The following is a 13,074-nucleotide window of genomic DNA, read 5'->3' as shown; positions in this document are numbered from 1 at the left end:
TAAAATGGCACAAGTAGAGATGGCAGCATTTTGTTCTCTAAATCAATTTTATCCTCAGCCATCAACTAGATGTTCCAGCACACAGAAAGATCAGTCCTTCCCTTCTAATTCAAAAATCCATACTACCTTGCCCTTGCAAACTGCTAAACAAGCAGTATCGGCAATGCACTTGTGTTCTGTAATATATTTACTGCAAATCCCAACGCCTTGCCTCCTAATGCAGTTTCCTATTGTGTCTGCTCTTGTCAATACAGTGACTGGTCACCTTACAAGTAAGTTGCTTTGACCAACTGTTTACACAAACATCAAAAAGCTTCAAGACAAAGAAAAAAAGACCAAATAGAAAAAAGAGAACGTCCATGTTGTTAAGGGAGGGGGACAAAAAAAAAAAAAATAAATCTAAAAACCCAAACAAAGAAGTCTTAAACCAAAACACGAATTAACCTAAGTTTTCTGTTTTGTTATCACATAGCCAAAAAGGCTACTTAGCTCTTCAGATTGTGTAAGAAGTACTAAATATTTTCAGACAGGCAGCCCTGACACAAAGCTTACGTAACACCCCTCAAAGAAATTTAATCTGTAATTTAATCATCAGTGCTAACTTGTTCACAAAGAACAAATGTTCTGAAGAACATAAAGAAAAGGTGGGAGCAACTCAGCCTATCCCCAATTAGTGACTAGACTCTTCTAATACACTCTAATTTCTCATTAGACATAGAATATTATCATTATAGAAAAGTTCAGAACACTCACCAACCACATTAATTTCCTGAACTGATTTCCCCATACTAGAAAGTGTGTATTATAAGTAGGCTTGCTACCTACTGAAAGACTCAACACTCGAAACAAAAGAAACCCAAATAGCCCACTTGGATGCTGTCAAGATTCATATAAACCTATGGAACAACATCAAAATCCCTAACTTGAAAATATAATCACAATACTTTCAAGTGAAATTGGAATAAAAAAGGCCTATAGAATTATTTCACAGGATTGTAGTACTTTAGGTTTTTGTTTTGTCAGAGGTTTTTGTTTGTTTGAGCAGCACTAGGCTTCTTTCTTAAAAGAGACAACCTCAGGAAATAACTGATTTTTAAGTTTAACCTGATTTAACTAGAGTTCGATTAAGATTAAACACAATTTCAGCAAGCTCTAATCCACTTTTCAATTGCCTCCAGCACTATGCCAGAAACAGCTCACTCACTGGTGAAACTGTGGAGTTTCACAGGGGCCTTTGCTGCAATCTGTTTTACTAATATGATCAGCAGCAGAGCCTGGAAAAGACAGCAAGCAGTGAGTAAGAAAACTTGCTCCATAAAAGAATTAGAAAGTAAATAGAAAGGTTGCAAGGAAATAGAAATACATTATTTTATCCATAAGAAAGTAAAGGCAACAGCTAAAGAATTGCAAAGAGACCTTACAAGAGTAAATGGGCAATGAAACAATTGTACATAAACAAAATTTACACACACTAGGAGTAGACATCCCTAGCCACATAAAATGATGATTCCTGAGCTTACAATTATCATTCAGGAGCAAGAACTCAAATGTGAAAGGAGATTCCAGCAGTTCAGCATTTCATGGCAGTCAAAAGGAAAAACTTAGAAATTTTACTAAAGAAAAAAAAAAATTAAGACAATAAAAAGCATCCAGAAAACAGGAAAAGGTGGTAATACACATCTCTGGTTCACCAGCATCCTGAGAACTGCATATAGTTCTAGTTTCCTTATTTCAAAAGTCTAAGTTAAAAATTAAAAAAGATTGAGTGGAAAGCAAGGAAAGTGATCAAAGAAAGCTACACAACTGTTTAAGCTGGGACTGCCCAAACTGAAAAGGAGTCAACACAGACGGGCTGCAAGAGATATAACATTTTGACTCTGCTGAAAACGCAGCTAGGCATCAACGGCTTCTGCCCTGAGAAGCAAGGGCCATCAAATAAAGACAGTGGAAACCAGGTTCAAAGCAAACAAAGGTGGGGGGGTTGTCCTAAATCAGGAACAACTTTCTCCCCACAACATCGCAGCAATGGTGGGAACACACTAGTAAGCAGTTTCACAGAGAAGGGCTCTGGAGAACAAAGGGAATATGCATCAGCCCCACATGTGCAGATGAAGGCTACACCTCATGTGAGGACACAGGAGAATGACTGTAACCAACTGGTTGATTGAAATAATTCCCTTTTCTGGTCCCCTTGTTTAGCAAGAAGGTAGATGTTGGTAAACTGGAGCAAGTCTCTAAGTGTCACCAGTAATATGATCAGGAAATCAGATCACACATCATACCAGAGAAAAAATAGATCTGATCAGCTTCAAGAAGGGGATTAATAGGAGATGAGACCTCATTGCTGACAAATAAGTGATTATGGAGAGGACTATGTCGCTCCCTCTCAGAGGTGCACAGTACAAGAACAAAAGGCACACAATGGTTACCGGTGCGGAAAGGCAAACTACCAGCTGGTGAAGGATAAAATTCTTCACAATAAGGACAGGTCAAACATTAGAAAGTTTTGCCCCGACATGTCACGCAATATTACCTCCAGAAAACTGTTTTAAGTGGAAATTTGATACTTACAAGAAGACAGGTTGCAAATTCAGCTTGACCATGGCACCAGCTTGCAAGAACTTTAAAAGCCATAGCCTCCAAGTAATCATAAGGACTAATCTGTTAAACTAGCTGTTTTGACAATTAAATGCTGACAAAGTTATTAATTCTCCATGCCTCTGTTTTTCCCCTTTCTGTGCGGAACTATGTAAGCAAGTATTATTCAAATACCTACACCCAAGAACCCAAGTAAGTGTAACACAGAAAGTGACAATAGTAGCATTCGACATAATCACCATTAGATATCCCTAAATCTTACCCCAAGTAGAAAATAAATTTTATTAGTTCCATTCAAAGCTGTCATCATCTTTAAAGTCGGTGCTGTGCAGTCTTCTGATAAGTGCCAGTTGATCCAAAATTGGTTTTAAAGGCTTTTACTGTATGCCAATGGTGATCTATCAAGCCTAAAGTATCCTAATTTTCCATTTTGCACAGTAGACTGCAATTTTAGCACTTTGCTGCAAACAGTTAGAGAGGGAATGAAAGGCAATTCAAATGCTGGTATAACAACCAGCAGAAGGAGGAAAACCATTATGCTTTCCCCACAGAACCTGTTGTGACAAAAGGATATTACACATTCACAAAGCATCTCCCTTTCTCACTCTTCCCTGAACCAGGACTTCTTGTTTCCTTCCCTCCAACTGAACACAAGCACAAAGTAAATCAACAGACTTGGCCATTCATACAAGCTCCAGCAATGCAAGTTTAACAATGTAGCTGGTAGGCATAGTGTTCCTCACTCTGGCTCTGTGAGGAACCTGAAACCTGGTAGACTAAGTCTAAAATGAGAGATGATCAGGCACTCTTTAACATATGTACAGTGTTTACACTGTGACACACTTTTGAATTAAATTCTATACGGAGCTGACATAATAGATGGTATCTGACAAAATGGTTATGTGAAAGCCACATGGAGATGTACTTCACAGTGCCCTGAATCTGTCAGATAATTCCTTCATGATAATGCTGGCCTCGAGCTTGAAACATGGTTCAAAAGTCATGAAAGTTCAGGTAATTACTCTAGTCTTTTCTCCTCTTTTGAACTGGCAGCTCTATTTGTGGTTGAAATGGCTGGGCTGCTGACACAATTGTACTCATTCAGAAACCAAATATTTGTAGAATAAGTATAATCTTTTCAGGGAAAAATACTGTCAAGATCAATCCTAACATTTCCTTTTTTAAATAGAAACAATTTTTGCATGTCTTTTGTGGCTGTGCCAACTGTAAAATGCTCTTGAAACATTCGCTGCACACCACCAAAACCTTAAGGAGTTTTTCATTCCAATAATTAAAATGTAGGAAAAAAAGAAGAAAATTAATTTATCTTTAAAATCCTTTTCAACAGCAAAGCCATCCGACTCAAGAGCTGCAGAGAGCTAAGTAAGCTCCTTAATTCCCTCCTGTTTAACCCTCTCCTGAAGGCTGATGTTCTAATGAGATATCATTAGAAGACTTTGTCCTTTGCCATGAAGCATTAGAAATGATTCCACAGAACAGCCCAGGATAAAATGGACACGCAACTCCTGTAAACTGGTTAACACAATGCATCTTTGGAGTTTGTATACTTTTCTACAACAGGCAAGCTACTGAATGACAGGTCTGCCTCCAGTCAGGCCACAGAGATCAAAAAGACCCACACAAAGAGAAGGAAACCTTGCCATAACTGTTGGGATACCAGAAACCCAGACACTGTAGTAGTTTATAAGTCTAGCACTTGGTTCAGCAGTGATGATTTTTTTTTCCTGTGGCTGCCCGCCAACGAACAAAAGATAATCTTGCTCCTAACCAATCTAGACATTAAATGCACAGGAAACCTTATCTTCTGACTTACGACAGAAGATGACAAGCAGAGCTGGCAAAAATAAAGACACAGTGCCCTAGAAGCCAAGGGCAACAACTCTAAGTACAGCAGGATTTTTAACACCAAACCAACTCTTCATCTTGGCACTAGGAGCTGATTCATCTGCTTTGCCAGCCACAGATGTCACATTGGGGAAAATCTCACTTGGGCAGTATAACACAGAAAATAAACTGAAGACCACACAATGTTCTTATTCATTCTGTCTTGACACATATGAAAACAATATCTAAATCAACCCACATCTTCGTAAACAAATCCTCAGGTGGTTGATTCTGTTTCAGGAATGCAAAACTTGGTCAGTTACTATTCACCTTAAAATAATTTCTAAGAATATAGAATAAGTGTTTACATAAAACATGCCAGTAAGAAAAAAAAAATCTTTGAAATTCTTAAAGAAGTTTAAAAACCTACGCAGAAAAAGAAGGAAACAAACAAAACCAAATCTAAATCAGACACAACAGTGTCAAAGAGATTATTTCCTGACCACCATTCAGGCAGCAGATTGAAGCACAGCAGCACCTTGATTTAAGCACACATCATACAGTTAAACACTGCAAAGGGCCGAAGCTAGATTTGTGAGGAAAGCTTTACCATGGCCATTTCTGGACTTAAATGCAACAAAATTTAAGTGAAAAGCTCTGCCAGCACAGCTGTTTGTGTATGCAAAGTTCACTTCAGTTAAGTCTGCTTATAACAACATTCAAGTCTTGACTAACTTTATTTTAGTTAAATTTTAACAGATTACTAAATTAAATGAAGACAGAACTGCTGACACAAATCCATCAGTGCAAGAACTCAAACTCATTTATATGCAGGCTAACTGCAAGTACTTCATTTTATCTAAGTGACTGTATCTTAACAGTGATGTACACACCACACTCCATAAATAAGCTCTGCTGCAGTGTAATTTTGTTTTTCAAACAGCAGCCCTAGCAGTCTGAAGAGTTTCACACAGAGCAAGTACAGCCCCCAGACAGGAGGAAGACCTTAAAAATGTTAAGGCTTGTTCACTGGAAAGTTTCCCCATCACTGCATTTTCCAGTAACAAAGATGTTGTCAGAAATGACAATTTTTCCTGTCCCCTGATGATGCCTTGCTAGCATTTGGTTATAAGCCATAAAGCAGGAATAATTTCAGCCTGTCAGGAGTCTAGCTAATGCCCAGTTTCCCCCTAGAGAGAATTCCTGTCAAATGTAATGAGAGCTCCAAAGGCCCTTTCTACAACATAATGAGCACTTAGGCCATGCTGGTGATCAGCCAGCAAAAAGCATCAATTTGAGCCTGGCTACACCCTTGGGGGTAGACGTCACCAGTTAATAAGAATTATGATTACTATCTGTCAAAAGCCTCCTCAGAACTTATCGTTAGCAGCAGAAATTCAGAAGAATGTCATTGTTAGGCTTTTTTTATTTTTTTTGCTTCCTGTAATCTAAGGCCACCTACACACTGAACTGCAACACCATTTGGCATCCCTCACTGCAGGCATGTAAATCAATAGCCTTTAGCATGAAGGTGCTACTTTTACCAGAAATTAGAATTACTTAATATGTAAAAGAATAGTATTTGAGACTCACATCCAGAGACATGTATTTGTAACTTCAAAAGCCTATTATTTTCTTAACAGCATGCACAGAGCAAGTGTGCACTACTCTCCCCAGCTACAACTAACACAGATATAATGCTCTGTCATAAAAGCTTCTGAAGCATCACTGCCTACTGGGTACATAATTCTAATTGCCATACATACAGAACATTAAACCTTTATACATATGTTAAGGTCAAAGTGGAAACCTTAGTCCTCACCCACTTTAACCCTGTGGGTTTAATTGATTTTACCTAAAGTTAATTCCTAGTACACTAACTGAAATCACAGATTCTTTTCAAAGACCTCCTGAAAATGATATCCATTTTGCAGCAAATGAGCTTCCTAGCCAGATACTGGCTTCCTCACAGGTTACAGTATGCCAAGAATTGGTTGAAGAGAAAATATGCAAGAAAAAAATAATCTCAAAATCACAAAGCTATGAAAAGCCACCTCACAGAAAAACTGACATTCTCCTAAAGCACAAGCCACAAGAAAATTAGTTAAGTTACAGTACAGAATCAAGTCAAATACTAAGCTTGCTATTCCATCTGGTTATTTAGTGTTTTAAAAAAAAAGAAAAAAAAAGAAGTTGTCATAATACAACTCCTCTTAATGGCATTTTGAATTGAAACAAGTGTACCGCCAAAACCCTAAAAATACCTACCCAGATTTGCAGACAAAGTATCACGGAATTACAATGCCATCTTACCAAGTATGATATTTTTGGGGAAAACAAAACAAACAACGAAAAAAATTCAAAGAGTTCAGAGTTACAAAAGCAAAATTCAACTCCGTAATTCACTTGCTTAATGAATGTCTTTGAATATACTGAAGATCTGAAGCCTGAACTAATCAATTTCTTCGCTGTGCCCTAGCCGGTCAGCCATGCTCTTTAATTTAATGAAACAAGAGTTTTAGATGAAATAGCACATACACATCAAGAAAGAATTGTATTGTTGCACTTTGAAATGTGTCCAACTGTGCAACTTCATCTAATGATAATTTTTTTAAGAGGCCATCGATTTCTGAAAGACTTATTGTACTAGCATCTTGATGAAAAAGTGAATGTCAGCATATCTACAGAATACTTACACCCTGCCATTAATGCTTTATTTGGCAGACAATGACTACTCAATTGAGGGTCCTCTGGGCTGTGCAATCATTTAGCTTTTCTTCTCTCATGAGGTCCTTAGTGTCTTGTTCCAGTTCAATACTCTTTTTATTCACCATTATAGTGGCCATAAGTGTGAATTTTATGGGAACTTGCAAACTCATAGTCATAACTAGAGCTTTCCAAGTCACTAATCTCTTCATACCTTTATAAGGCAGGGATTTGAGTAACTATGACTACATATGCTACACAGACATAGGATCAGTTCTACATGTCAGAGCCTCCACCAGTAACAAAACAAACAAAAAAAACCCAACCCAAAAAACCCCAAACTTGTAAAGTACAGAACTTCATTTTTAAAACCACAAAAACAAGATCTTTCCTTTTTGTCACAGTCTTTCAGAAGCAACACCAAAAAAGGCATTGCTGCTTAACCCAATCTACACCTCATCTGACAGGAGGTAGGCAAAGGTCTACTAATCAGGCGATTGATTCAGGCTATCGATTCAGACATGATACAGTCATCTGAGCATAAACAGCACAGGTACATTTAAATGCACCACACATTTAAATGCAGATTTTGTGGCTTAGAAAACAAAATGTCTTACCTGTTTGTGCATTTCAATGTTTAATCCATACGACATTTCATAGTACTGCAAATAAATGAGCATACATTATTTTCTTATGCTGACTTACATTGTATTAGGAGATATTTACTGAAATAAAGATAAAAAACAAATATACTTACCATCACATAATGCCTCTGCATTTCCGTCTTTTCACTTGCCAGTTTCTCACATTCCAATTTAAGGCTACAAAATAGACCATGCTTTAATGTAACATGTCCTTTTTTTGACACCTATCCTCCCTATTTGTATTTTGACAGAGGCTGCTAATTAAAAAAAAAAAAAAAACACCAACTCATAAACTAACTTGCAATATAGAAAGACTTAATTCACACTTTAAATAAAAAGGCCAAAGAAAAAAATTAAAGAACATTTCATGGGTGCAGTATGCGACCTGAACTGTCTACAGAACCTAAACATATCCACCCTTCATACTTTGACAAGGAGCTGCTATTAAGTGCTACAACTTAGAATTTAGAATAGTATCTCAATTTCCCTGAAGTACTTCATTTCTTTCTATACAGCTGTTTAGTAAATGACTGTCAAACAACATCACTTACACTTACAATTACAATTACAACTTGAGTAATATTTTTATCTCAAATATATTCTAGCAAATGTTACCTTGCCCAGTGCTCAAAAACTGGTAATTCTGACTATCATTTACTGGCAAATTTCTTTTCCATTTTTGTTTTCATAAACAAAAATAAGTTGCATTTGGCACTCACACACCTCATCACAAACAGTGATATAATTCTGACTACTTTAACTGAGAGACTCAATGTTCCCTTTGTTTTCGATCAAACGGATTTTTTTTAAATGATACTTGAAAGCATCCTATGGAATAGTTAGTGCGCGAGCAGTACTTTTCACTTACAACTACAAAACCGGATGCTTAGAGTTTACATTGTATTTCTTAAGCAACAAATGGCTTAAGCAAGTTAATGATTTTTGGTAAGACTACAGTATCATAGGTAAAGGAAGAGGAAGCATAACCAAAACCAAGTGATTTCTGACTGGGAAACCTGTAAAGCTTTTATTTCTCTTCAAATAGTCCAGGTGCACACAGGTACAAAAATAAAGGAAGGTTAGTGCTCCTGAACACCAGATGCCCAGGGTCAGAAAGATCCTGTACCCTAAATCTCTGAAAAGACCTCAGCAGCTAGCACACACCCACAAAGAACTTCTGAAGGGCAGAGTAGCAACGAGGAGCACATCCCACAACTTCCATAGATTCTGGTAAAGTTTGTGTTGCTACTCTAAGTATTCCCTGGCTCTTAACCACGGGACGCTGGAGTTTTATTAATTTTTGTATTGACACCACACACAAATGCGCAAACATGAGAAGCAGGTAGCCTCCTTAACGCGCTCTGCCACAGAATTGGCACAGGTTCTTGTATCCCGTTCTTGATATACTGAAATGACCCCTCCACACACGGTTTCCCCAGACACACTACGGTTTTTCCAAATGCACAGAGGTGCCGAAAGCTCCAGTTTCGACAGTTCAGCTTTCGCAGCTGCCCGGGAAATACGGGCCCGAGCAGGGCAGGGCAGGGCAGGGCAGGGCAGGCTCCCCGTACGCGCCCGGAAGCCCCCGCCCGGCCGCGGCCCGGGGCCGCCTGCGCTGCCCTCAGCGGCCGGCCCGTCGGGGTCCCTCGGCGGGGCCCAGCCGCGACGCCGCACGCCACCGCCTGGACGCGCCCGTTCGGTGCAGCCCACCGCGCCCGGCCGGGGGCCCGCCAGCAGCCCCTGGTCCCGGGGCGGCCCGCCGGCTTCTCACCTGTGGTACTGCGCCTGGAGGAACTGGAACTCTTCTTTGATGCGGTCCAGCGACTCCGGGATGGTGAATTTGAAAGGCTGGCCCGCAGCCTGGTGCGGGGTCTGGCGCGGTGGCGGCACGGGAGAGAGATGCATGTTCAGACACTGCGCGGCCTCCCCGCGGGGAAGAGGAGGCGATGCTGCCCATCGCGGCCGGGCCGGAGTGATGCAGAGAGCGCCCGGCCCGGCCCGCCCCCGCCCCGGGGCGCTGCACACTTGCTACCCACCTTCCCGTCCCTCATCTGCGGTGGGACCAAGGTTAACCGCGCTCGGCTCCGACCCACCCGCTCCTGCCGCCGCCGTCTACACGAAAGCGGGGCGTGCCAGCTCCTCCCCGCCGACCCCCGTCGCGGAGGCACAGCCAGCCCCATTCCAGGAGCTGTGTTCGGCGGATGCTGCCTGGCCACCCCCGTCCGTCCTTCCCAAGGCAAGTAAGTTGCCCACGCAACAAAAAGTAGAGGGGGCCGTTCCGGCAGGCAGGATGAGCCGCTCCACCCCGGAGGGAATGAACTTGTGAGAGAGCGCCTTCCTCTCCCTCCCCCTAGCTCCAGCCGAGCAAGCGAGCCGGAGGTGCGCTCCCGACCGCGCGGCACTCGCCCCGCGGAGCGGGGGCCCAAGCCGTACTTACGGGGTGCCGGCTCTGGGGGAACATGGCTCCGGCCGCGGCGGGTCTCCCTCGCAGCGCGGTTCTCGCAGCGAAACTCTCCGCCCTGCCCCGGCTTCACACCCGGTGCGCCAAGGGGACAGGAGCGACGACACCCGCCGGCCGCCTTCCCTCCGCCGCCGTGGGCAGCAGCGGGGCGAGGCGCGGCTCAGTGCCCCCGCCGCGGGGACATCCCCCAGCCGCGGCGTCCTTTGTTGCTGTCGTTCCAAGGAGGGCTGAGGTGGCCGGGAAAGGCGGACGGGCCGCGCTGGGGACGGTCACAGGCGCTCCGAGCTCCTTCGCCGGCGCTTCGACCGGCGGGCGGCGCCCGCAACGCCCGGGCGCGGCGGGACGGGACCCGACGGGGCGCAGGGGGGAGGCAACAGCCGCCCCTCAGCGGGAGCGAATAATCCCCTTCACGGACTCGCAAGTGGTCGATGCGATTGTAAGGCCGGAAACCCTAAGCAGAGGCGACTCCTCTCTCCACTTCTGCCCCTTGTCAAAAGGGGAAAATCCAGCCTGAGGGAGCGGGTCGCAGTGTCCTCGGCGGGACCGTCGCAAGCCAAGGGGGTGAAATAAAGTCTCCAGGGAGGGTCGCGTTGTTCCCAGGCGTCGGCTGAGGGGCCAAACCACCGGCAAGACACAGAGCGATGAACAAGGGAGGAAGGCAGGAGGAGGAGAAAGGAGGCGGGCGGGGGCTCTTGCACAGCCGTTCCCGATCGGAGCAGCTCCAATAGCACATGCACGAAACGCTGGAGGGCAGAGGAAAGGGTACCACACACGCAGCACAGACTCTTCCGTTAGTTGCAGAGAAGTCCCTAGGACAAAAGGAAAGCAAACCCCTCAAGATGCTCGCTGGCTTTAGCGTCCAAGCAGCCACAGCCCCGTTGGGGAAGATTTAAAAAAAAATAAAAAAAAAGAAAAAAGGAGAAAAATTTAAAAAAAAAATAAATAAATGAAAGCGTCCGTTTGAGGTTCAAATCAGACGGGAAGCTCCTTCGTGCAACAGCACCACTACAGCCTCCTACAGGCGGGCGCGTATCTGGGAGGTCCGCGTCTCACCAGAGCCCCCCGAGCGCGATACATCGCGGCAACATCAGCAGCAGCAGCATCATCCTCATCCTCACTCTCCTGCGCGGTGGCCCGCCGCTCCTCGTCGACCCGGGATAAAGTTCTCCCCAGCTGAAAAATCCGAATCCGAGCGGACGGGAACACCACCAGCTTCCTTTGCCCTGTCCCCTCCGCGCCGGCCAAGGGCAGAGGGAAGGGGAAGCCGAGGCGGCGGCCTGGCGGGCAGCGCTCGGCGGGACCTGAGCGCGGCCGTGGCCGAGCTGGACACGCCGAGCTCGCCCGCGCCGCTTACATTAGCACGCGCTTTCACACTCCGCCGGCTAACCAGCCGCGCGGCCCCGCCCACGCCGCCGCGAGGGTGGGCGGCCGCCCAATCGCCGGCCCCGCCGCCAACGTGGGTCCGTGACGTACCCCGGTCCCGCGGGCCAATGGCGAGAGCCGGAGTCGCGCCGCCTCTCGATTTTCTCTGGGAAGAGTTTTTGTGGAGGAGCGGCGGGAGCGCTCGAAGCTGGCCAATGAGAGGGCGCGGGGAGCGCTGCGCCGCGGGGGGGCGGGGAAGGTCGGCGGGAAGGAGAGCGGCGAGGCCGAGCTGTCCATCAAAGTAACGTGGGGCCGCTGTGCGGGCGGGCGGGGCTGTGGCAGCAGGCGCCCGGCGCCTGCGCGCGCCCAGCCCCTGCCTCCGCCAGAGCCGCGGGGCGGCCCCGTGCCGTGGGGGCAGCGCCCCCCTCACCACGCACCGCACAGCGCCTTCACACCGCGCCCTCACGCCGCGCACCGCGATCCGCAAACCGCACACCGCGCCCCGCACCGCTTCTCGCACCGCGCTCCGCAGCACACCGCGACGCGTGCTGACACTGCGGCGGGAGGGTCGGGCGCACGACCCCGCCTCGTTCGCCAAACGGCAGCGGCAGGGCCGTGGCACCTGCTGACAGTGCACCGCAGAAAACACCGAGAGGAGGGATAAGCCCTCCCGCGTGCTTGTGCGGATCAGGGCAAGGCCAACTGCTGTGTTGGTTGGAATGACCCTCTGATCAGACGGAAGTTGTCCTTTGGGGAAAACTGGCTTCTTTTTAAGAGGGGCCTGATAGAGGAAAGCTGTCAATAACTTTGGTTTATAGGCCCACTTGAGATAGATGAGGGTCAAACAAATTCCACAGACTATGTGTGCTTGCTGAGGAGATGACAAATGGTGACATAGCTTGCAGAGGGAAGTAAACTTCAAAACATATCCACTATTAGCAAGTACCTTATTCATAGCAGAATTCTGCAATGAAGTGTGAAATACCTTTGGACTTAAAACAGTGCCTTAAGACACACTTTTGCTATTGGTATATACTTGTGTGCTACCTAAAAAAGGTCTTAGAATGTTGAATCACATTGTTTAAACATGGTAAGAGTAATGTTATAGTCTGCATTTTCTTATAATTCCTCACTAGCCTTTACTAGATAGGTATTACTTCCTTAGAACTGTATCGTGCTTTATCTTCTATCCGAAAGAAGGAGCAGTCTGTGTTTAAAATTTGATAGGAAATTTAATGTTTTGCAATATCAAGGTAAAGCTTCACTCATTCAGAGTGATAATTTCCCATTATTATTCCCAGAATATTCCATATTCCCAGTTTTACTTAAAAACATCCAACATAGAAGGGAGTGAAACTGTCTCAGTCTTCTGCAGTGAAAAGTTTGGACTTCATTCCAGGACTGCAGAGTTTTGTCAGTGAGCACTGATACATCTATGTCTCCGTGCATGTCTGTGTT

General features: G+C 45.0%; 1 protein-coding gene across 3 annotated transcripts in view; it reads right to left on the bottom strand.

Annotated features, from left to right (window-relative positions):
• TLE1 (TLE family member 1, transcriptional corepressor) overlaps positions 1-11,595 on the bottom strand; it is a 75,985-nt gene extending 64,390 nt beyond the window's left edge. For all 3 annotated transcript variants that reach the window (XM_014252341.2, XM_014252342.2, XM_014252344.2), the window contains exons 1-4: positions 10,231-11,595; positions 9,565-9,665; positions 7,907-7,970; positions 7,767-7,811 (exon numbers count right to left, since the gene is read on the bottom strand). In XM_014252341.2, the coding sequence (XP_014107816.2) occupies positions 7,767-7,811; positions 7,907-7,970; positions 9,565-9,665; positions 10,231-10,254 (234 nt within the window). In that variant the 5' untranslated portion in view covers positions 10,255-11,595. The remainder of the gene's footprint in view (positions 1-7,766; positions 7,812-7,906; positions 7,971-9,564; positions 9,666-10,230) is intronic.
• Between the last annotated feature and the right edge of the window lie 1,479 nt (positions 11,596-13,074).

This window comes from Pseudopodoces humilis, chromosome 4 (genome assembly GCF_049639895.1).
Source record: "Pseudopodoces humilis isolate 2021_Gansu_Grassland_sample_001 chromosome 4, ASM4963989v1, whole genome shotgun sequence".
NCBI lineage: Eukaryota > Metazoa > Chordata > Aves > Passeriformes > Paridae > Pseudopodoces > Pseudopodoces humilis.
Note: the sequence above shows the minus strand (reverse complement) of the source record. Positions and strands in the feature narration are given on the sequence as shown.